Source organism: Carassius auratus, chromosome 3 (genome assembly GCF_003368295.1).
Source record: "Carassius auratus strain Wakin chromosome 3, ASM336829v1, whole genome shotgun sequence".
Classification (NCBI taxonomy): domain Eukaryota; kingdom Metazoa; phylum Chordata; class Actinopteri; order Cypriniformes; family Cyprinidae; genus Carassius; species Carassius auratus.
The window spans coordinates 3,618,738-3,640,739 of NC_039245.1; the positions used below are offsets into that span (position 1 = coordinate 3,618,738).

General features: G+C 37.5%; 1 protein-coding gene and 2 non-coding genes across 3 annotated transcripts; 2 read left to right on the plus strand and 1 right to left on the minus strand.

The window, feature by feature from the left end:
- Nucleotides 1-2,159: 2,159 nt before the first annotated feature.
- Nucleotides 2,160-2,231, minus strand: trnac-gca (transfer RNA cysteine (anticodon GCA)). The gene has a single exon. It is a non-coding gene; the product is annotated as a tRNA-Cys (tRNA).
- Nucleotides 2,232-4,877: 2,646 nt separating this feature from the next.
- On the plus strand, nt 4,878-18,625 carry LOC113043609 (LIM and SH3 domain protein 1-like). The gene is made up of 7 exons (XM_026203109.1): nt 4,878-5,121; nt 9,980-10,074; nt 13,615-13,699; nt 15,069-15,176; nt 16,712-16,802; nt 16,889-17,001; nt 17,079-18,625. Exons 1-7 carry the CDS (start codon nt 5,053-5,055, stop codon nt 17,250-17,252), a joined length of 735 nt encoding a protein of 244 aa, XP_026058894.1. The 5' UTR covers nt 4,878-5,052; the 3' UTR covers nt 17,253-18,625.
- Nucleotides 18,626-20,689: 2,064 nt separating this feature from the next.
- trnac-gca (transfer RNA cysteine (anticodon GCA)) lies at nt 20,690-20,761 on the plus strand. The gene has a single exon. It is a non-coding gene; the product is annotated as a tRNA-Cys (tRNA).
- The last annotated feature ends 1,241 nt before the right edge of the window (nt 20,762-22,002 follow it).

Genomic DNA, 22,002 nt, shown 5'->3' on the forward strand with positions numbered 1-22,002 from the left:
AAAGGTGAGGTCTAATCCGCACCCTTTTATGGGTGATGTGCTTAACTCAAATCTTTATAAGACCTCAAATAGATTTTCTAGTTTTTAGAATGGTGAAAAGTCAAAATACATTTTCTTATTAGTCTAAGAAAATTTAAATTTTATTCTATTTGGATCAGAACAATATTTTTATGCCTAGAAATGTAGATTCTAATATTACTGTAGCTAAATATGAAACTCTTCATGGCTACATCTCCTACAGTGAGGAAATCAATAGTAAAATGGTGGAGTGTAAAATTCAATGAATGAGTTTTATCAGTGCAGCTTGAAGAAATACTTTGGAGTATTCGTGTAGCAATCCATTGTTCAGAATATCAGATCTGCAGGCTCAGGATCATCTACTGATATTTAATGATGCCATGCTTTTAATAAACTCCTTTATTGCGAGTTTAATGTGAACTAATGTGAACATGACTACATGAGAAGCACATCTTGTCAAGGACCAAAAAAAGAATAATAATATCAGGATATACTTATTCCTTACAGATGTGAGTGACACACCTTGCTAATTATCAACTTGGACAATTTCTATTGGGAAGCGCAAATTGCGATAAAATAAATAAATTATATTATTTGTTTTATTTTTATTCCAACGATAATTTCTAAAGTCACAATTTAGCAAAAGTACAATTTAAAAAATAAAAGAAAATTGCAATTCATTTATGAAGTGGGTCATCAGGATGTAGGCCTGTCAATCACGCGTTTCCGATGTAGTTTACAGTTGTAGGAATTTGGATGGTGCTAGAACGAGTTAATCACACAAAGCATGAGGAAACCAACTTCCATTAAAACATTCTTCTGTGATTACATTTTACAAGATCGTTACCGTAAAAGATGGAATACAAGACATTTACAGTACCTGACTTCAGTCCGGATTCCCGAGAAGTCGACGTATTGGTGGTTAATAGATTTAACAGAAAATCTCAGTGCGTGATGATGACTCCAAGTTTTAAGTTGTTAATATATAAAACATCATATCAAACGTATGGGAAGCCAATATATACTTGAGCCAGCCCTAGCCGATGTACCTAAACCTATAGTTGACAAAACCAATGTATGTCAACCAATAGTTTTGACATTTACGCAATATTTCCTGAATGGCTTCCCATAAATAAGGTTTTGGAACCGGTTTTATTTTTGCAACAGTTTCGTTTGTCACCTACATTCTATGTTAGTCACACGCGTGTCTCTTTGCATCCAGGCGCGTGTTTCTACGTGAGTGTGTGAGTGTGTGTGATCAGAACAACTTTGTGGTTTGTGGTCCTCGGTCGTTTACGACGCTCGTCCAGTTTTTACAAAGTCGACAAGTGTGTAGTGCATGTTTTCTAATCTTTTATGATCTATTTTTAAGTCGATGTGTATTCCAGCCTTTAAATTTATAAACACAAACCTCTAGATAGATAGATTATTACTGAGCTGTAGTCTGTACTGTCCTCAATAACGAACATAGCCAAATGACTGCAATATTCCGATTACTGTGGTATGGTCACACCTATAGGTCATGCTAAAGAAAAGAAAACATGATTTAAACAGAGATTAGTGACCATGTTATAAAATGTCTATTTGTGTTATTCACACCTTCCATCAGATGCCAGATGATTAGTTCTCTGATGTGTTTCACTTTGTTTGGGGCGACATCTAGTGGCCAAGTACACAACTACATGCAGTCCACTTCAAATACAATAGATATTTTGATTTCATGAGACTTTCATCATATTAAGTTGGGCGTCAATTTTAATAACTGCATGTAGCTCAGTGAGTTTGCTCAGTTATCCTTTTTATAAGTCAGTTTATCCTGTGCAAACCTTCATATACTTTCATTGTAATCTTACTGTTGTACTTGTTGGCCTAAACAAGCAACAGTTAAGAGTTTCAAAAATCTTTACGTAAAATCTAAGTGATAGAGACAGAGGGCGCGAGCGGGAAAGGGATTAACAGCTTCATATAGCCATGAATTAACTACAGATCAGTTTGTATTGTAATCAGGTCCTGTCTTTATTATTGCAAGGTGATAGTCATTGCAGGGTGACACACGTCTGGCCTATGTTATCACCAAACTTTCTTGGAAAACCCACTACTAGAGAGGTTCATAGTTCATATTTACCTGGTCTGGAAAAAACAGGGGGCACCCGGATTTGAACCGGGGACCTCTTGATCTGCAGTCAAATGCTCTACCACTGAGCTATACCCCCACCTGCTAATTTGAGCCACAGGTGATGTTTTCTCAGGTTACTCATGTGAGATGTGTATATAATGGGCGTGTCTACAAGTGTGAGTATTTGTTTTGTAAAATACAATAATGACCAAAGTTTCGGCAATGACATAAATGTTGTGCGTTGCAAAGTTCGTTGCTTAAACTGTTGTGGTGTTCATTCACATTTTTTCTAGATTATTGTGTAAAGTGAACAGATGCATTGTAAATAATTGCTAAAAGCTTAATTGGCCAAAATATTAACTTTTAAAAATCACTGTTTTTGGATCATGACAGAGTAGCTAAAATTAATTTTCTAATCATATCAGCAGCACATGTGAAAGTGTGAATGAGTAATAGTCATGTTAGTCACTATAATACTAATTAGATTGTAAGAGCAGAATGATTGCTATAAAAGGAGGGAAGAAAAACTTGTTAGCAATGGTTACCTCCAAAAAAACACGTGCAGGTTCAGCCATCATTGCTTTGCATCAAAATGGCCTCACATGCAAGGAAATTGCTACAAAGAATATTGCACCTTAAAGATGCATTTACCGGATTGTCAAGAGCTTCAAGGAGAGAGGTTCGACTGCAGTGAAGTCTTCAGGACATCCCAGAGTGTCCAGCGAGCACCAGGACCGTCTCCTCCTGAGGAGTCAGCTACAGAATCGTGTCTCCAGCAGTGCAGAGCAGTGCAAATACAGAGCATCTGCACACACAGTGAGGCCAAAACTTTTGGACAACTGCCTGATATCAAGAAAGACAGCAAAAAATCATCTTCTCTCCAAGAAAAAGGACAGACTGAAATTCTGCAAAAAAGTACAAGGATTGTACTGCAGAAGACTGTTGCAAAGTTATTTTCTCTGAAGCTCCCTTCTGACTGTTTGGGACATCTGGACAAAAAAATAAAAATTAATAATTGGATCAATTGTTGGGAGAAGAAAAAGTTAATACTGCCATGAGTTCTGTGTTGTGCCAACAGTGAAATATCCTGAGATCATCCATGTGTGGAGTTGTTGAGTGGGCTCTCTCATAATTCTGCCCAAAAACACTGCCATGAATAAAGAATGGTATCAAAACTTCCTGAAAGAGTGACTTCTTCCATCGATCCATGAGCAGTTTGGTGATCCATGCGTTTTCCAGCATGATGGAGTCCCATTACCAAAGTGAGAGTGATAAAGAAGTGGCTTGAAGATCAATACACTGAAATCGTTTCTGTGGCCAGGCAACTCCCCAGATCTCAATCCCATAGAGAACCTGTGGTCAGTCCTCAAAAGGCGAGTGGACAAGCAGAAGCCCATAAATTGTGATTAACTCTGAGGAGTAAAAAGGCATGAATGGATCTCCATCAGTCAGGATTTGGCCCACAAGCTAATATCCAGCATGCCAGAGTGAACTGCAGAGGTTATGAAGAACCATGGTCAACACTGTAAATAATGTTTTTTTTTTGCCAATAAAAGCCTTTAAAATGTATGATATGATATGCTTATCATTGTTTTTCAGTATATCATAGAAACATGGAAAAATAATTGACAAATATTAAAGCAGCAAACTATTTATTTTTTTCAAGCAGAGGGTCTGGGGCTGGTTGTCATACATTATCCTACAGAATATATCAGCATTGGTCACTAAATGTTTTTTTAATAACCTTTATAAATTTAGAACATTTAAATCTTATGGCAACTATAAAATTGTGACATTTATGAAACACCCATGTCCAGAAATAAATATCCGTACACAGTTGACATGTTTATCAATGAATGTATGTCAGCATGGTGTTATTGAGTTCACGTGTTTAGCCAACAGCTATAACAAAAATATAGTGCAATTTAAATTATAGTTTGGAGACAACACAAGTTTGTCTAACAGACAATAAACATATTGTGACAACTTCCCTGTGTGACAGCTAGCCCCAGCCTCCACTACAACAGGAATATACAAATGAAAATATGCATGTGTTATAGTGAAGCTAATTAGCTTTGCAGACATCGGAGCAATACGTTTACTAAACATTGAGCTATACAATTTACTGAATCTTGATTATAACAAAAACAAAACAGATGTCAATAGGATGAGATGAAACGCTCATGTGGGCCTATTTTCGCTGAAATGTTTGTAACGTTAGTCGCACATTTAGCCACCAGGTGTCGCTCGAACAAAGGGCTACAAAACTGAAAACGTTACGCTGAAGTATTTTTGGCGCATCCGATTCGAAACTCAATGGTGTTTCTTTGCTTTGGATAGAATGTGAACGGCTTGTGTGAAAACTGATTTACATAAAGTGCAGCAAAGACGCCACTAGGTTAAAAGTGCTCAGTCGTTTTAGTATTATTCAAAGTTTGAATATGCTGAATGCACCTCACTTTAAAACTGTTATCAGTGTTTATTCTAAAAGGTGATAGTTTGAATGAATAGGCATTGTGAGGGCAGGTACACTCCCAATATGTCTATCTGTAATTATCGGTTTTTGATTTTGGGTTTAGAGCAAACTGAAAATAAACGCAATTTAAGATCGTCTATAGCCATTGAACTCATGAGGAAGACGTCTCTTTCACTTCAAATGATAAAGAATTCGAGAACTATTCGAGAGTGAAAGAAAGGCTTCCGCCGAGGGCCCTTGCTTACCTCAGCACGGGGGCGCGCAGCAGGATACAGCGGCAGTGCCGTGAGCGCGCCTTCCGTGTCTGATTCGTTCGCTGACAGCCAGCGGCGCGAGCTGGTCTTATTAACGGCTAGTGATCCACACCTCAAGTGTTATCAACCCTATTGTGCTCCGCGGATCGTTTCCTCATCTCATTCCGAAGCCGTACAATTATTTCGAGATGAATCCACTGTGTAGCAGATGTGACCGAGTGGTGTATCCCACGGAAAAAGTGAATTGCCTTGACAAGGTAAGGCTAAGCGAAACTTAGCATACGCTAGCACACCTTACACCTATGACTAAGAGAATGGGGTAACGTTATATATGGTTTAGGCTGTGTATAATATAGATTTTAAAAAATGTGTGTTTCAAAGAGACCATTTCCGATGTGGTGATTAACGCTATCAGGAATGTGGGCATAGCGGAAATGTGTCAGCGAACGAGCTAGTAATGGAAAGCCTTTGATTGTGCTAACTTCACTTCACGCTACAAGTTGTCTATCGTTTGTTCAGTTTTCTCAGTGTGAATATCGTGTGATATCGATAGAAATGTGCGGCTGAGTCGTTATTTTTCAAACCAACGGCTGCTCGGTCGCGAGGAGGAGGTGGTTTGTTTATGACGTGTCAGTCTGTCCTTAGGGCGACATGGACGGACCCGAGAAAACCCCAAAACAGCCCAAGTCGTGTCAAAAGCTAACATTTCTTGGCGCGAATATTGCACCCTTACAGTAACCGGTTTGGTTGTGCACGATCTCGTTTTTGTTATCCAGCCAGGTTTGCAGATGTGCAACTTTGCGGGTGTATAAGGAGGCCTATATATATATATAAATATAAAAACATGCGATTTAAGGGAAAATGTTGCATGCATTCACGAAATTCTAGTCGGGACTTGCATTTACTCGATGTGCACATCTATACAACATGTTTACCAATTGGTCAGAGGAAGTGTTTGGTGCTCGACACGCTTGTGAAATGTTTTATATTCAGACCCAACCCCCTCTTAACCCATATCCTTATCGCTCTCGTTTTGAGTGTGGCGAAATCTTGAGTTTTTGAATTGCTTTAGATGCTCCAAAGGGTGGGGTCGTCGTCTTCTATTTTCATGCAGCGCAAGAATTTGAGAAACTGGGGCGCCTGTAATGGACGTTAAAAGCGCATTAATCGATTGGCCTTGAACGAGGCAGCTTGAGGAGTGACCATACAGACCTAAAGTGCGTTCATGAGACGTGCAGTTTATGTGCAAGTAAACGTGGGGGGCGTTTGGTGGCACATCTCCCACAAATGTTGTCAAAAACAGCATTGACCCCACACACATACACAAGTTGGTTCCCATTCATTGCCTGGAGGAAAGGCTTCGAATAAGTTGCTTCTTACTGTTGTTTTGTTGAGGCATGTCGACGCTTTCCTAGGCTTGAAGAGAGGCCAGCCATCGCTTGTCATTGTGCTTCAGCATCAGCTGTCACTCTGGAGAACACCTCTGAAGAACCGCACCCAGGAGAGGTGGTCTAGGGCTAGTACTCAGTGGCAAAAAGAATATTTACTCTTTCTCATATTGTTCCAAAAGCATTGGAATTATTATTATTTTTTTATTTTTTTTGGCGTGGCACACAGAAAGAGAAGTTTAGTAAAATGTCCAGCCAGCCATTTTCCAGACAATAGCAGTGGATAGTGACTGTCAAGCTTGACTAATCACTGTAAAATAATAACTACTTTTTCTTTTTCATTCTTAGGAACAAATACTTTTTTTTTCAGCTTTAGGGGGTGTTAAATTTATCAAACATGGCAGTAAAGATATTTATAATGTTACAAAATATTTTAATTAAAAACTGTTATTTTAAACTTTGTTCATCGATTAGTCCTGAATTTGTCTTTTATCACAATTTCCAAAAAGTTATTAAGCAGCCTAATTGTTGTCAGCATTAATACTAATAAGAAAAGTTTCTTGAGCAGCACATAAGCATGTTCGATTGATTTCTGAAAGATCATGTGACCCTGAAGACTGGAGTAATGGTCAGCTTTACCATCACAGGAATAAATTACATGTTAAAATATATTAAACTAGAAAACAGTTATTTTAAATTGTAATAACATTTCACAGTTTTATTGATTTACAATGTTTTTGAATAAATGCAGCCTCAGTGAGCGTAAGATGGATGAGATCATTTCATAATGCTTTAAATTTATCTATTAGTAAAATACTGTGCACTAAACTATTGTAAGCTATTTTTAATATATAGTCTACAATAATGATTCCATTGTAATGCACAAGGAATCTTTTGTACCTCTCTACAGATCCTCCCTCTTGTGTTTCTTCTTTTCTGTTTTCTTATTATTTCTTCTTTTATAACCCCTTGGCAACAGAATAAATACCTTAAAAGCATTGTGAGGTAAGTGTGTGGTTTTTTTTGTTTTAGGTATATTTATGGTTCTGAACGGAATCTGCTCAAGTGTTTGCTAGCAGCTTCCTCTCCCTGGTAGTGCAGAACAGATGCATGATTTTGTTGCTCACATGCACATGTAATCAGCTACTACATTTCAGCTGACTGGTAAGAAAGTGTTGGATTTAGAAAGACAAAAATACCATCTAAATTATACGCATTGCAGTTAGCACGCTTGACTGGCTGCATAGATGGAATGTAGGGTAGCGGGTCAGGTCAGTCCCCCCAGTCCGTTTTCTGTGTGTGTGTGTGTGTGTGTGTGTGTGGTCTCTTATCACTGAAAAACTCCCGATGTCAACATTAACTAAGGATGCTTGTAATCAAAGTCTGCCATAAATCACAGCTAAATACTTGAGTATATAGCTATTATTTCTCGTCATTTTTTGTTTGATTATGGATAATTCTTTCTGTTTTTTCCTTATGTTGCTAGAAGCTGAGAAAATGGTGATGTAACTCATTTAGTAACCACTTGATAACCAGTGTGAACCAGATGAGTGTATATAAAATGTCTGTGCCAGAAAGTCTTTAAAATTGATGCTTTCACACAGAAAACAAAACCATGTCTTTACTTCAAATGGATGTGACCTCAAGTTGGGTTTCTTTTGTGTCACACGTGGTGCTGGTTCCTCTACTACTTTCCAAATGCTTTCAAAGAACAAGCACTCCATTGTTTTTTGCATTTAATCCTCAGAGTGACTTGCATAGATGGTGTAACGACCATAGTGACTGAATTGGTAACACTAATGCCGCGCTTACACAGAAATATCCAGAACAATTGTACCAGGAACTTTTTTCCCCAGTAACTGTTTTCCCCGGGGACCTGTTGCTTACTGCGTTTCCACTGCGGTCTAAATTACCAAGAAGATTAGGCAAATAGTCTGGTGGCGTGGGTCCGCATGCATTTCTCAATACAAATAATGCAAATTTCAGACTTGCATCCTCGGTAGTACGGACTTTGCAAGTTCGACTCGGGAGTGTGAACTCTCGCCGATGGTTTTCTTTTTTTTTTTTGCGGTGCAAATCCGGTGATTCTGCAAACAGCAGCGTATATGTGATATTCCTCACTGTATATTTACAATAAGACCAAATATGATATCAATTGCCTGTTTTTATATTAATTTTAACATATAGATCAATTCAGTAAAGACCAAAAATTACCTGTTAGATTTCTCCAAAAAGAAATCATATCGTCTCTGAAATATTTTTAAATAGGTGCTGTCTTTATAAATGATTTATATTTACACTGAACTTTTTTTAGATCCTGGTTCCTGCGGTGGAAACACACCGGGTACCAGCCCAAAGTCCCTAGGTCCTGGGTAACATTCGAGTGGTGGAAACGCGGCTTAAAGGGGGGGTGAAATGCTAGTTTTCACTCAATATCCTGTTAATCTTGAGTACCTATAGAGTAGTACTGCATCCTTCATAACTCCAAAAAGTTTTTAGTTTTATTATATTCATAAGAAAAAGATAGTCTGTACCAATTTTTACCGGGAAAAACACGAGTGGCTGGAGGCGTGACGTGTGGGCGGAGCTAAAGAATCACGAGCGCCAGTAAGCTTTGTTGAGCGCGTCTGGAAGCTGTGACACCATGAGGACAAAACCAACCAAAACAAACCATGGCTAACAGTCAGATTCAGCGTATATTTATGATCCAGAATCAGATCCAGAGGCTGAAATTGAACAAGAGCAGGATCAGCAATCAGTCTCTATGTGGTATGTACTGAAACTATATATTTGCTTAGCGGTTTTGGAAAATGACAAAGTTCTACTTTGTCGTCTTTTTTTTTTTTTTAAGCTGTACATGGAAAGTGCAGTTTGATGACAACATCGCATGTTGTTTACTTGATGTGCTTACGTGCTGATAGCTAAGTTAACAACACAGAGATATTTGAAGCAGTTTTACTCACCGCCTGTGGTTCCAACACACGATCGTGACCCTTTTTCGTTGAGACTGCATTATCCTTAAGAAATAAACGATGTGCAAATCCGGCGTCAAATTGGACCACCTTGTTTGTAAAACAAGCATTTTCGAAATGCAGGGAACAAACACAAACACTTGCACAGCTCCGTTGATGCTCTGTAAAAATAAACTCCATCCACTGGTCCCTTAATGCTGTTTCTCTTTTGGTAATCTGTGCAGGGTTGTCTTGCCCTGGCAACCAAAAACACACTCCTTTTGTGACATTTCGCGACGCTCTCGCTCTGATCAGTGATTGTCTGTGCTCAGCCTCTCGGTGCTCTGCTATACGGGAGCGCACGCTCTTCCGGCAGACGTGCCCTCAGGACCCATATAAGGAAATTCCGCTCCATCTAACGTCACACAGAGCCATACTCGAAAAAAACTTTCAGAAACTTGTGACAAACCGGAAGGAGTATTTTTGGAACAGAAATACTCCTTCAAACGTACAACTTAATTTTTGAAACTTTGTCCATGTTTAGCATGGGAATCCAACTCTTTAACAGTGTAAAAAACTCAGTATGCATGAAATAGCATTTCACCCCCCCTTTAAGGGATCTGAAGGAATTCATGTTATTTGACATCCAAATTTATCTAGCTTTATCTTTCCCAAGTCCACTGCAGACAGTTTCCCCATTTCTTTTGCATACACCTCCCAATACAAGCCCATTTTAAAGCTTTAATCCCTCATTCCTCTGTGTCCCTCTCTTTCAGTACTGGCATAAAGGATGCTTTAGCTGTGAAGTCTGTAAGATGACTCTAAACATGAAGAACTACAAAGGCTTTGAGAAGAGACCATACTGTAATGCGTAAGTATCTCTGCTCTCTGTGAGTTTTGTGCATATCATATGCACTGCTTTCATTGTGTCAATGTTTTTTTTTTTTTTTTTGCTACATATTCCTAAAGTTACCATGAAACAAATTAATTTCATTATGGTTCACTGTTACTGATCTGTTTAAAGGGTTAATTCACCCAAAAATGATAATTCTCTCATTAATTACTCACAATAATGTCATTCCATTCATTGTTGGAAGGCAAATTAAGATATTTTTGATGCATTCTGACTATTGATCGACCAATATGTTGCCAAGGCTGAAATATCGGCCGATACTTGGCATTTTTTAAATATCAGCATATCACCAGACTTTTATTTTGACTGCACTGAGAAAGGCATCACCTGAGCGCACACAGCTCACATTCTCTCTCTTGTTCGCTGTCATCGCTAACAGTTCTGTCTAATATGGATAGAAGTCTGTCTAATAATCAGATAGAACAGTTAAAAAAAGGAATTAATATATACAAAAACTATTGTAATGATTGCTTTTATATTTTAAGTAATAGAAAGGCAAACATTATAACATTTTTCTTGTTTGCCATCAGCCTTAAGCAAATACGCATTTATATCATTTAAACAAATCTTTTTATGACTAATGAACATTTAATTTAACAAAATTTGCATACTTAGTCAAATCCAGCTGTGAGATCTTGTGAAGTGTACATTTTTATCTGTGTGATGGTCGATCCATGTGAATTGCATGCTTTAAACTCATCATTTAAAATTATGCTGCGCTTTATGCATTTACCCACTGTCATATTCATGTCATTTTCACTGTGTTGTATGTAAAATGAGTGTTACCCTGGCTTTATTTGAAAAATCAAGAAAACAATTTGATAAACAACTTTATTCAACACTTTGTCTCCTTTATGTCACCCTAGCGCGATTTTGGAGATTATCCACGGAACTGTTTTCGTTCAGTGGCAAACCGTCAATGCCATTTGCAGCCCTATTTTAGTAAACCAAGATATTTAACAAGAACAAACATATACACAGATGTTGGTATATTAAGAATTAACTGAAGAGTGAAAATTGGGTTAAATATTAAAGTGGAACCAGATACAATGCAAGGTTTCTAAAACAATGTCTGTTTGACAACTGGCTAACTGTCTCCAGTAGCTTGCTTGGGTTAAATTAAGATACCGGAAAAAGAGTGGCTCAGAAGAAAAGGAAGTTAGTACATTTTGAAGATACAAAATCAGACACATTACTCTTTTAAATGACGTTTTAAACTTTCAAAATAGACAGATGCATTAAGGAAGGAAACAGACAAGGCTTAAGCCAAGTCCTAGACTAAAATGCATGTCTGGGCTTTTTTATCTAAAAGAAACTTCTCTTAAATTATGTGCCACTGTCTCCAGATGCACACAATGTTATTTTCTAAGGCATGTTTATAAAAGATACTTAAATGTCCTAATTGAACTATGGCCTAATCCTGGCTTAACCCTAGCCCTGTCTGTGAAACCAGGCCATAACGCTGTATTTAATTGTTTCGGATTGTCATTTGTCTCAGTAAGTGTTAGTTGATCATGGAAAGGTCACATCCGCGGACACAGTAGTTGACTTGTGCATTCATTAGTGGAGGGAAATTCCTATTTTCGCAACAATGACCCATACATACATACAGAAATGAGTTCACTTCTCTGGAATGAACTTCTGATCACTAAACGTCTTGTGAGTCGGATACCTCAGTTATAGCATTCCTGTTTTTAGAAGGTTACTATTCATACTTCAAGTTGCAGTGGTAATGCAGACAACCAGGCCTAGCATGCTGCTTTAACATATCTAGAGTACATCCAGGAAGTCATGAAGACCAGCTGACATACAAAATATGCAAACGCTTCCCTTCTGTGAGAACTGATGTATCTCAAGGTCCTTGTTTCTCATTCTCACATATTTCTGTAATTCACCAGGGATTAAGTCTTTATTTAGCAAATTATTTATTTCCGTTGCTCTGTGTAGATGTGCTTCTTTTACTGTTTACTCTGTCCTTATTACAAGGATAATCTATACTGATAGTATTGGCTTAAAATGGTAATTAGCAGATCTCATCACTCAACAGTACATTTTTCACGGCTGGTGTAGTCAGGAGTTTATATTTGTACTTTCCTGGACAGTTTATTTTTCCTCCATCTTTTAGCCCATCAGAAGTAGTGTAAAAGTATTGTTTTGTTGTCGTCACGGTGTCTAAAAACATGACAGTGGGCAAACTGACAGTCCTAATATTTTCCAATGCACTTTATTTAATTAGGATGTTATGCAGTAATCACTAATACTTCATTTGAGTGGCTATTAAATAAAAGTTACAGAGCTGAATTGTAACCCTATCAAATTCGACCCATGTTAGCTAGCTAGATAGCTTTACATTGATCATTTGTAATCAGTAGAAATTGTAGCAGTAGTGAATAACACATCACGCCAAACCAAAATTTGTGGTTATTTACAACATGAAACACATGATCAATAAATGTAAAGACAACGCAGCACTGGCCCAACAAGACAACTGGACCATCAGCCCATCAGTGTTATTATTTTTATTTCAATCTTTTTTTGTTATATGAAATAAAACTAAATATTATATGAAAAAAAAAATGTCCTTGAAAACTAAAAAATGTTGTCCCAGCAACTAACTGCAATAAAATAATGTTAAGTTGAAGTACTAAAATTACTACAACTAAAAGTATGTTTGAAGCTGAAGTCTTTAGTGTAGCTTTTTGACTTGGTGCTTGATCCGTCTGTATTTATTTAGACTGGTTTACAGAGCGTGTGTTGTATCATGTGGTGGTTGTCAGCAGCAACACTGTGTCTGTGTATTATACAGAGGTTTACTAAGCACTAAGTTTACCTTTGGTAACCAGGAACAGACTAGGTTTTGATGGGCTTGGTTGTTAATATGATTCATCTCCATTCTGAATTAGCCCGGTTAACTGCTTGTGGCACGCTGTATGTTGTTATATGGTTACATGATTAATAAACTATAATTAAATGATTAAGACTGTATTTAAAAATTATAACGACTTTATTGCCAAATATATCAGTTAATGTTGTAATAGTAATTTGTATTCTGTGTTCTACAGTTCTGTTATTTCTGGCTCTCTAATTGTGTGTTGCGTCGGATGATTGTGGTTGGGTTTGTCACTGTCATGCTAATTTTGTGTTGCGTTGGTCTGTGAAAATAGAACAAATAAACTGCCTTGTTTACACAAAGCTTAAATTACGCTCTTGTCTCTGCACTATCCCCGTACAAATCAGCTATAAGCAAATTCAGCCATTCACCTTCAGTCACTTATTCATGATCTTTGTCTTTAGCAGCATCACGGTTAAAGCATCCCAGTAGCCTTGAGAAGTCCTTGACTTGACCATTATAAAAATAAAATTAACCTTAATAGTTTCTATTAAAGGTTTTGCTTAACATTTGGAGACCAGCAATAATCATAACAATAAAAAAAATACTGAAGATGTTTGCAAAAATGCTGATATTCACTGAAATGGTTCTGTGTGTGTGTATTTCAGACACTATCCGAAGACGTCATTCACCAGTGTTGCAGACACTCCGGAGAACCTGCGCCTGAAACAGCAAAGCAAGATGCAGAGCCAGGTATAACACGCCAGCATTCGCATACTCTCTCATCACTCGAATCATGTTTCTGTGGCATTTGTCAGTGCACTCCTCAGCATGAAATAATACTAAAACAATGCATAAATCAAGTTATGATCATCTCCCAGGCCAGAAGTCCACCTGCATCCCCCCCCCCCCCCCTTCACACTGAGCATGTTTGATGTGGTCCGAGTCTGAGTACGATTGTTCCTGTCGCACCTTGCAGTGCCCTGCAGCGTTGGTCTGGTTTCATACTACCCACTTGATTCTTTCAAACCCTGGTGCATTTGCATTCATCTTATGTCATCACAAACATATAGAACACATAGAAAACAGAAATCCAAATCCACAAACCCCTTGAGAACTATTATATATATATTAGATAAACTGTTATCTATGCAACAAGTATAATCCAAACATCATGACATTTGATTAAATTTTCTCCATTTTTACAAATGTTGTATTGACTGCATTAGTAAAGATAAACCATTATGGCTATCTCTCTATTACTGTCAGGAAAAAGGAACAAACTAATAATTAAATTTATGGGAAATACAAGTTTATCAGTAGCTATCAACCGATCTTTGTTCCCAAAGTAGCCTTTACTGTGCAACAGCTTCATTGAGACTAGTTTGGAAAGAAAAGGAAAGGTGACTTGTGACCAAGTATAGTGATCCATACTCCGAATCAGTTCTCTGGATTTCACCCATCCAAGTGCAAACACAGCAGTGAATTAGTGAAAAACACACACACACTGTGAACACAACTGAAGCAGTGAGCAGCCAATGCTGCAGAGCCCGGGGAGCAGCTGGGGGTTCGGTGCCTTGTTCAAGGGTCTCACCTCACTCATGAGAGCGCTGGACATTCACTCCCCCCACCTACAATTCCTGCTGGACCTGAGAATCGAACCCTCAAACCTTTGGTTACAAGCCTAACTATCTACCATTAGGCCATGACTGCCCTTTTACATGTTTGCAACCCTTGTTTGTATCATTACTTATTTTATTGTATGATTGTTTTCTTTGTATATATTATTTACTGTTAATTTATTGCTAGCTAATTACAAATTCAAAATAAAATAAGCAGGAAATGAAATGGTTCGTAATATTAAGTTTGATCTTCTGAGGTTCAAAATGAAAACCATTTCAATGGTATGCACCTGCTTTAACTGACCATTCATTGTTCGAAGGCCTACTTACCCTGTGGAATGTGGAAAATGCCAAATGTTGTTTTTAGGATTATCCATTAACTAAGCTACATGTATGCTGATGTAATTTAAAGGCGGGAAGTATTCTTGTGGACCTGTTACACGTGAAATGAACCATTATAGTAACTTGGATATTTGCTAATGTCTGTGTTTTTGTTGCAGGTGCTCTACAAGGAGGAATTTGAGAAGAACAAAGGAAAGGGCTTCAGCGCTGTGGCCGACACACCGGAGCTGCAGAGAATCAAGAAAACACAAGACCAAATCAGCAACGTAGGTCCAATACCGGTGGATTTCTCTCTTTTCACATATTACTCACTTTTCGGTGCTTCATATAATCTTTTTTTTTTTTTTTTTTTTTTTTTTTTTTAAGCTGTTAAATGTGCTTTTGTCTTGTGCTTCCCAACCTCTATATATTACTCTCCAACAAACAGAAACATACACAGTTTATCTTAATGTCCTATATTTGTTTATGAATTAATTGTCAACAAGAAGTAATAATTATTTGACCTTGATGGAGCATTTAGTCCCATCCTTCCTCTTCTTCTTTCACACCACACCTTTTCGCTGAAGTGTCTTTGCTGGTTGCCTGGTTACATTTGTCACCTAACTTCCTTTTTGCAATGTCATTTCCTGTGGGTTTGAAAGCAAGATAGCAATCCATTTTCTGGCTAAGGAGACACCTTGGGGATGGTGCAGGAATTACTATGAATTGTCACCCTGGCTCAGAATGAAGTTTAATTAAATTAAAACATCTTGCTGAAACCACCACTTTACAAAATGAACTGTTTTCTGAGTGGTTTAATGATGAGATAGGACTGCATCAGTATTTCTCATGCACTCTGTTTTTTTTTATCCTCACCACAATTTCCTATAGTTAATTTAGTCTGAAGTGCTTGCACACAGAGCCCACTGCTGTGGAAGCCATTCACTCAGTTTGAGGGTGTGTCTGTAAAATGGACAGCAGTGTGGTTGTCTTCATTGTGCTCTATGATTGATTTTAGTACATCATACACTACTGTTAAAAGGTTTGTGTCAGAATTTAAAGACTGGAGTATTGACTGCTGAAAATTCAGCTTTGCATCACAGGAATAAATTACATTTTAGAATATATTAAAATAGAAAACTGGTATTTTAATTTGGAATACATTTTGGACTTTTTTTTTTTACTGTGTGTTATTAATCAAATAAATGCAGCTTTGTTGAGTATAAGATTGAAAAACATAAATTCTTACAGACTCAATTTGCACAGTCACCTTTGGGGGGAAAAATTCTACATTTATACTACATTTATTTGTGCTTGTAATTGTCCTATAATCAGGGCTCAACAGTCAATTTTTTTTTCTGATGGCCTGATTGGAATTTTTTTTTTTGTCCTGCCAACATTATTGGCTACATTACACATTATAATCCATTAAGAAAATGTTAATTAAATTTATTTTTTTTTACATTATAAAATGTTATAATTTTGTGTCAAAAAATACAATTCAAATATTTAACTTTTTCTTTACAACAAATACTTTGCTGAGAATTTTTGCAGCTGTTATCTTCATGCTTCATATGCACAAATATTTGTTTGAAATTGATGTCATATGTTTATCATTTTCAACCTGTCTAACAGCTCCAAGACATCTGCTTTTAATAACAAATATTTCTCCCAATTTCCAGTCATCCAGCTAAATAATCACTCACTTTGGTGACACATCTCACAGATTTCACAACATTAAGTACATCACAGAAAACGAAATGTTAATGTTTGCATGTATACTCATGCATGTCTGTTCTGACACACTGTCTGTGTGTTTTAGATTAAGTACCATGAGGAATTTGAGAAGACCCGAATGGGAGGGGAAGGCCCGCCTCAGTACCCACACTCACCTCAACAAAACACAACTCCAGGTACAACTCCATACTTGTCTGTGCTTCCGGATGATCATTATTAAAATCTCAATTTCCCACAAAATTAACCCATTTTTCTCTCATAGCATATCAACCCCCGGCAGCATCTCAGAACTATCACTATGAGCCTGAGCCTGCGCCTGCGCCTGCGCCTGCCCCTGTGCGTCAGGCCGCTGCCGCCCCTCCTCCCAGCTCTGGAGTAATGAACTCTCTTACACGCACTGTCCTTTACACTCCTTCTTTTCAAGTCCTTACTGTCCTCTGTTTGCGTTGCAGAAGCGCTACCGAGCGGTGTATGACTACACCGCAGCTGATGTGGACGAGGTGTCGTTCATGGATGGCGACATGATCCTGGATGTGCAGCAGATCGATGAAGGGTGGATGTTCGGAAGAGTGGAGCGCACCGGTCAGCAGGGGATGCTGCCGGCTAACTATGTAGAGGCCATGTGAACAGAAGTCAGAGAAAGGGAAAGGGTGGAAATGAAAAAGAGGGGGTTGCGGCGGAGAGATGCAGATGATTAGCCGAGTGCCATCTCACCTTTCAAGATCTCATCTTTTTCCTCTTCTCTTTTCCTGCACTAACTGTCCTGTCAGGGGTCAGCCTCTATGACCCGCTCATGATCCAAAACAAACATAGTTCAGTACGTAATCATACACAGCAACAGCGCATACACGCACTCGCTTAAATAGTGAATGATTTACGACTTTCGCCCTTGTCTTTCTCGCTGTCTTTTGCTTTTGCTGTTTGTCTTATTAGTAATTGTTTCCTCAGTCCTGGAAAGGTGCTGTCACAAGTGGCACTTAAGTCTTAACAAGACTCGCGCACACACCGACCTTCAAAGTACATGACCACGCAGACCTTTAAAATATATTTGGTGCCTGCTTTAGAGTACTTCGCAGACATCTCAACACACTTATCTTCTCAGTTGCTCTGACAATTTATGAAACAACCTGGTCCAAACTTACATATATAATTATAATTCATTTTTTTCATATCTTGTTTGCAGCTTGTAATTGTAATGTATTCAGTACAGTTTCACATCTCATTGAATGTGGGTCAATGGGTAACGATGCTTAATCATGAGAATTCTGGTCATTGCAATTATCATTTCCATGTGTCTGACCATTTGCATCATGTGTGGAAACTTAAATCTAGAAAAGGCTCCTCTTTTTCAACTGGACATTCCTAAAACTGTATGAAAAGGACGAAGCCTTTTGATACTTACAGTAAATATTCACTTCACATTCCTCTAGCCCTTTACAGAATTAAATTAGAATATATGAGTGTAATTTTGTTCTGCTGCTCTTGCTTTTAAAAATGCGAGGACATAGTGATGTATTTTGTTCTTCATAAAGGGAAAAAAAGAAATGATATAGTCACTCAGCAAGCGAGGAGCAGAACAGTTGTAGATTAGTGAGAGAAGAGAGGAGTCCAAGCACAATTCTATGGACCATTTTAGCTTTGGATTTTAATCATTCCATTTCGGTTCTGGAACAATCCATGTGTATTGTATCCAACTGTATCTCAGAGCTGTTCTGTAAGACGTTGTTTTTGTTTGTTTTTTCCTCATATCATTGCTTATTCTCATTGCCTTGCTGGTATTGTACGAGACAGAATTTTAATGTCAATTTATCAATATCAGTGGAATAAAAAAATCTATTTGTATACCAAGCGGACGGAATTGTTAGCAATGGTATTAGAATGTATTAGAGCCTAGCATGTATTTCTCTCTAACTGGAAACCATGTTACTGTGCAAAGACTCTAAACCGATTCTACTGATCATTGTTCTGTCAAATGCCAAAATATAGATGCAGAGAATGATCAAAGTGTTTTGCTTTCTCAAGGTACTATTAGCACTATTGCTACTTCAAAGGTTGATATTCAGTGAAACACATTCTGCAGGATTCAGAAATCAGTCTAAAAAGCTGATTTTGTGCTCAAGGTATATTTCTTATTATCATGTCTAAGCAGTTGTGTTGCTTAATATTATAACAATATAAATGTCTTTCCTGACGCTTTTGGTTGATTTAATTCAAACTTGGAGGGGAAAAAAAGCAAACTTTCTGACTCCAAACTTTTAAATTGTAAAGTATATTGATTCTCATGTGCTTTTCCCCTTGTAAAACAATTGAGCAGTGCAGTCTTTTTCTTTCGGCAAGACTTTAAGGTATACAAGATATACAAATATTCTAATTTTTTCTAGATTGCATAAATATCCAAATTAGCTTATCTAAATACTACAATCCATATTATTGCACTTTTTTTGACAGTCTTTTTATTCCAATGCATAAATCTAACAAGATTGAGCTCAAGTAGATTGTTCTTCTTTTAAACACTTTGGTGGAAAATATGACATTATGAGTATGTAGTATAATGTCTCACTATTAGTAATGGTCATTTATTGAACAACGAATCATCCAAAAATAAACAGGAAGGTTGTTGAAAAGGAACTCAAATGTGGAAAATATGAAGGAAATATGACTCTCGTGTCAAAAAATCTTTTACGTGTTGTTTAAACTCAATGCTTGCCCTCATGCAAGTCTAAACATGCATTTGGAGTCAAAACTCCTGAGAATCAAACACATTCCTCTCAACTTTCAAACGTAAAGCAATTGTCTGCTGAACTAATTTCATCTTTTGTCCCTGATAAGCACTCAAATACTAAAGCTCCCATATAAAACATGATTGTTTTTATTATTATGTCTTCATTTAAACGTATTGCACAGCCTGGTTTGCTCATAATAAGCCAATTTTGCACCCTCCAAAAGAGGATGCACCTTAAGAATCCAGTTATTGCTCGCTGAATCTTTCTAGAAGGAGGAGAGTAGTGCGCCAGTCCAGTCCAGCGGACACAGCCGTTATCTCTGCTACAGGGTGACCGAGCATCTTTTGGACCCGCTGCTCTGCCAACATCATGCTGGACGTCCTGATGTTGATGTTCTTCGCCATCATCGGTCTAATGTTCCTGTCCTACATCATCTACATGCTGTGATCACGGCAGCATCGATGGACCGTCGTGAGAGCGGATGCGTGATCGATTCACGTCCTCGAGAGGGATTTGACCGCAAAGGTTGGCGATGGATTTTTAGCTAATTGTATTTTATTGAGGAAAAAAACAGCATTCTTTGTGCAGTTAATTCTACGTATCCTTGATGATCACGGAATTTCAGACCGTTTTTATATAGTAAGGTTTTGATTATGATTAAATAATAATAATTAAGCCTATTATTTCAAAATGTAGCTGGATGCAGGCCTGCTGCGAAAAAATAACCCAATATATTAAGTTTAGAATATAACTAGGCCTCTTTCTGCGTGACCACAGACGAAAGTGCACGCGATATCGTTCTTGTGCTCATATCTGCACTGTCTGTTGCTTACAGGATAAAACTGTTTGTGGGATCATGAGAGGAGGAGCACTGGAGGAGGACGCAGGACACACTTACAAGATCCACCTACACCACAATATTATTTTCTTACCTTTTATTCAGAAGACACTATGATTCAAATATATATTTTTCTTAAAGGTACAGGCCATGGCTGATGCAGTACCACAGAACCATAAGATCTAATGGCTGTCTGGCTATTATTATTTTTTTTTCTATTCTTCTGTGCAGAATTTCAGCAGATATCTACTTACAAACCCCCAGTATAATTGACACTGTAATCAAATGCATGTAGTTTTTGTCATAAATGACTGATTAAAAAAAATAAAGAGCCTTTGTGAAGATGAAAAAGCCTTTTGTGTAGAATCATTCATGTGGCATGAATGTATTTTAAACAGATGGTGTCTGTAAAATACGTAAAATATGAGTAATTATTACATTATGATTTGTATCCATATATTATATAAATAAGATGCCACTACACTGTGTTTTAACATGGATAGGGGGTATAGCTCAGTGGTAGAGCATTTGACTGCAGATCAAGAGGTCCCCGGTTCAAATCCGGGTGCCCCCTACAGTTGTTTTGAGGAAATACAAATGCGCTATTTAATTGCATATTCATAGATGTATCACTATTAAACAAGCCGCCCGCGCTCTTAACGCAACCGGAAGAGACTGACAAACGAAAATGAAGGGACATTACACTTCGATCAAGTGATTTGGTCGGTTTTGAGCGGTGCTGGACACAGATAAACCAATAGGGAGCAGTACCGGACACCAGATGAGAGACTGCCACGTGGACAACGAATCGAAATATGAAGAATTACAGCGACATCCAATGGCAGCTCGTGCATTAACCCTCCGTGATCATTCTCCCCCATCCGGGTCATCCTAAAAAACTCCTCAGGCACATAATGGAATAGTACAGGCTATTCATCTAGTTTTATTATAAATGCTATTGTATTAATGTGTGTTTAAGCTTATTCGTAGTTCTTTTCATGTCAACTGACATGTGTTTATTGCATGGTTGATGTTACAATTAACATTAGCATTATATTACACTCAGATAAATTCAGCTATTTATATAATTTAAACATTATATATTTTAATAAGTAATTGTTTATAGATATAATAATGTATTACGGACAGAAAACAGTTCCTGAAAACATTTAGCATCTGTCTGGTCTAGTGTGTATATAAATATATAAAGTGTATGGTGTATACACTGAATTTGCACTCTTTTGTTAATGAGTAGAAGAAAAGAATGTGTTTTCCTTTCCAGGATTCACTTCCTATTCACTCTCCTTTATCTGTTTCATAGTAACTAGGCCTGTGTAAAATCTAGGCAGTATAATATCAGGTGACTGTCATCAGCATCCAACATGCAGAGGAAGGAATAAGCTACATGGAGTTCAACTTTCAGTATTTAGGTTCACATCAGAAATCACACAACTAAAAGGGAAGTTCACACACAAATTACAGAACAATTAACAGGATTTAATATTACAGTAGTCTGTGCCCAAGAGTGAGTAATATAAAGTTACTTCCCCTCTGGACTCTCCAGCTCCAAGCCTAGGAGTCATGAGACTAAGCACATGACAATGTACACATGGCACGGTTAAAATAACGTTTTTTCAACATTTTATTGGTATTTCAGTGCTTCAGATAACCTTTTTTACAATTTTATCAATGGAGGTCTACAAATAGCTGTATTAAATGCACTGAGAAAACTGGTTTAAAGAAAACAACACTCACAACCTTATTTTATAAAATGGATAATGCCATAAAAGATGTAAAATCATTTATATAATATGT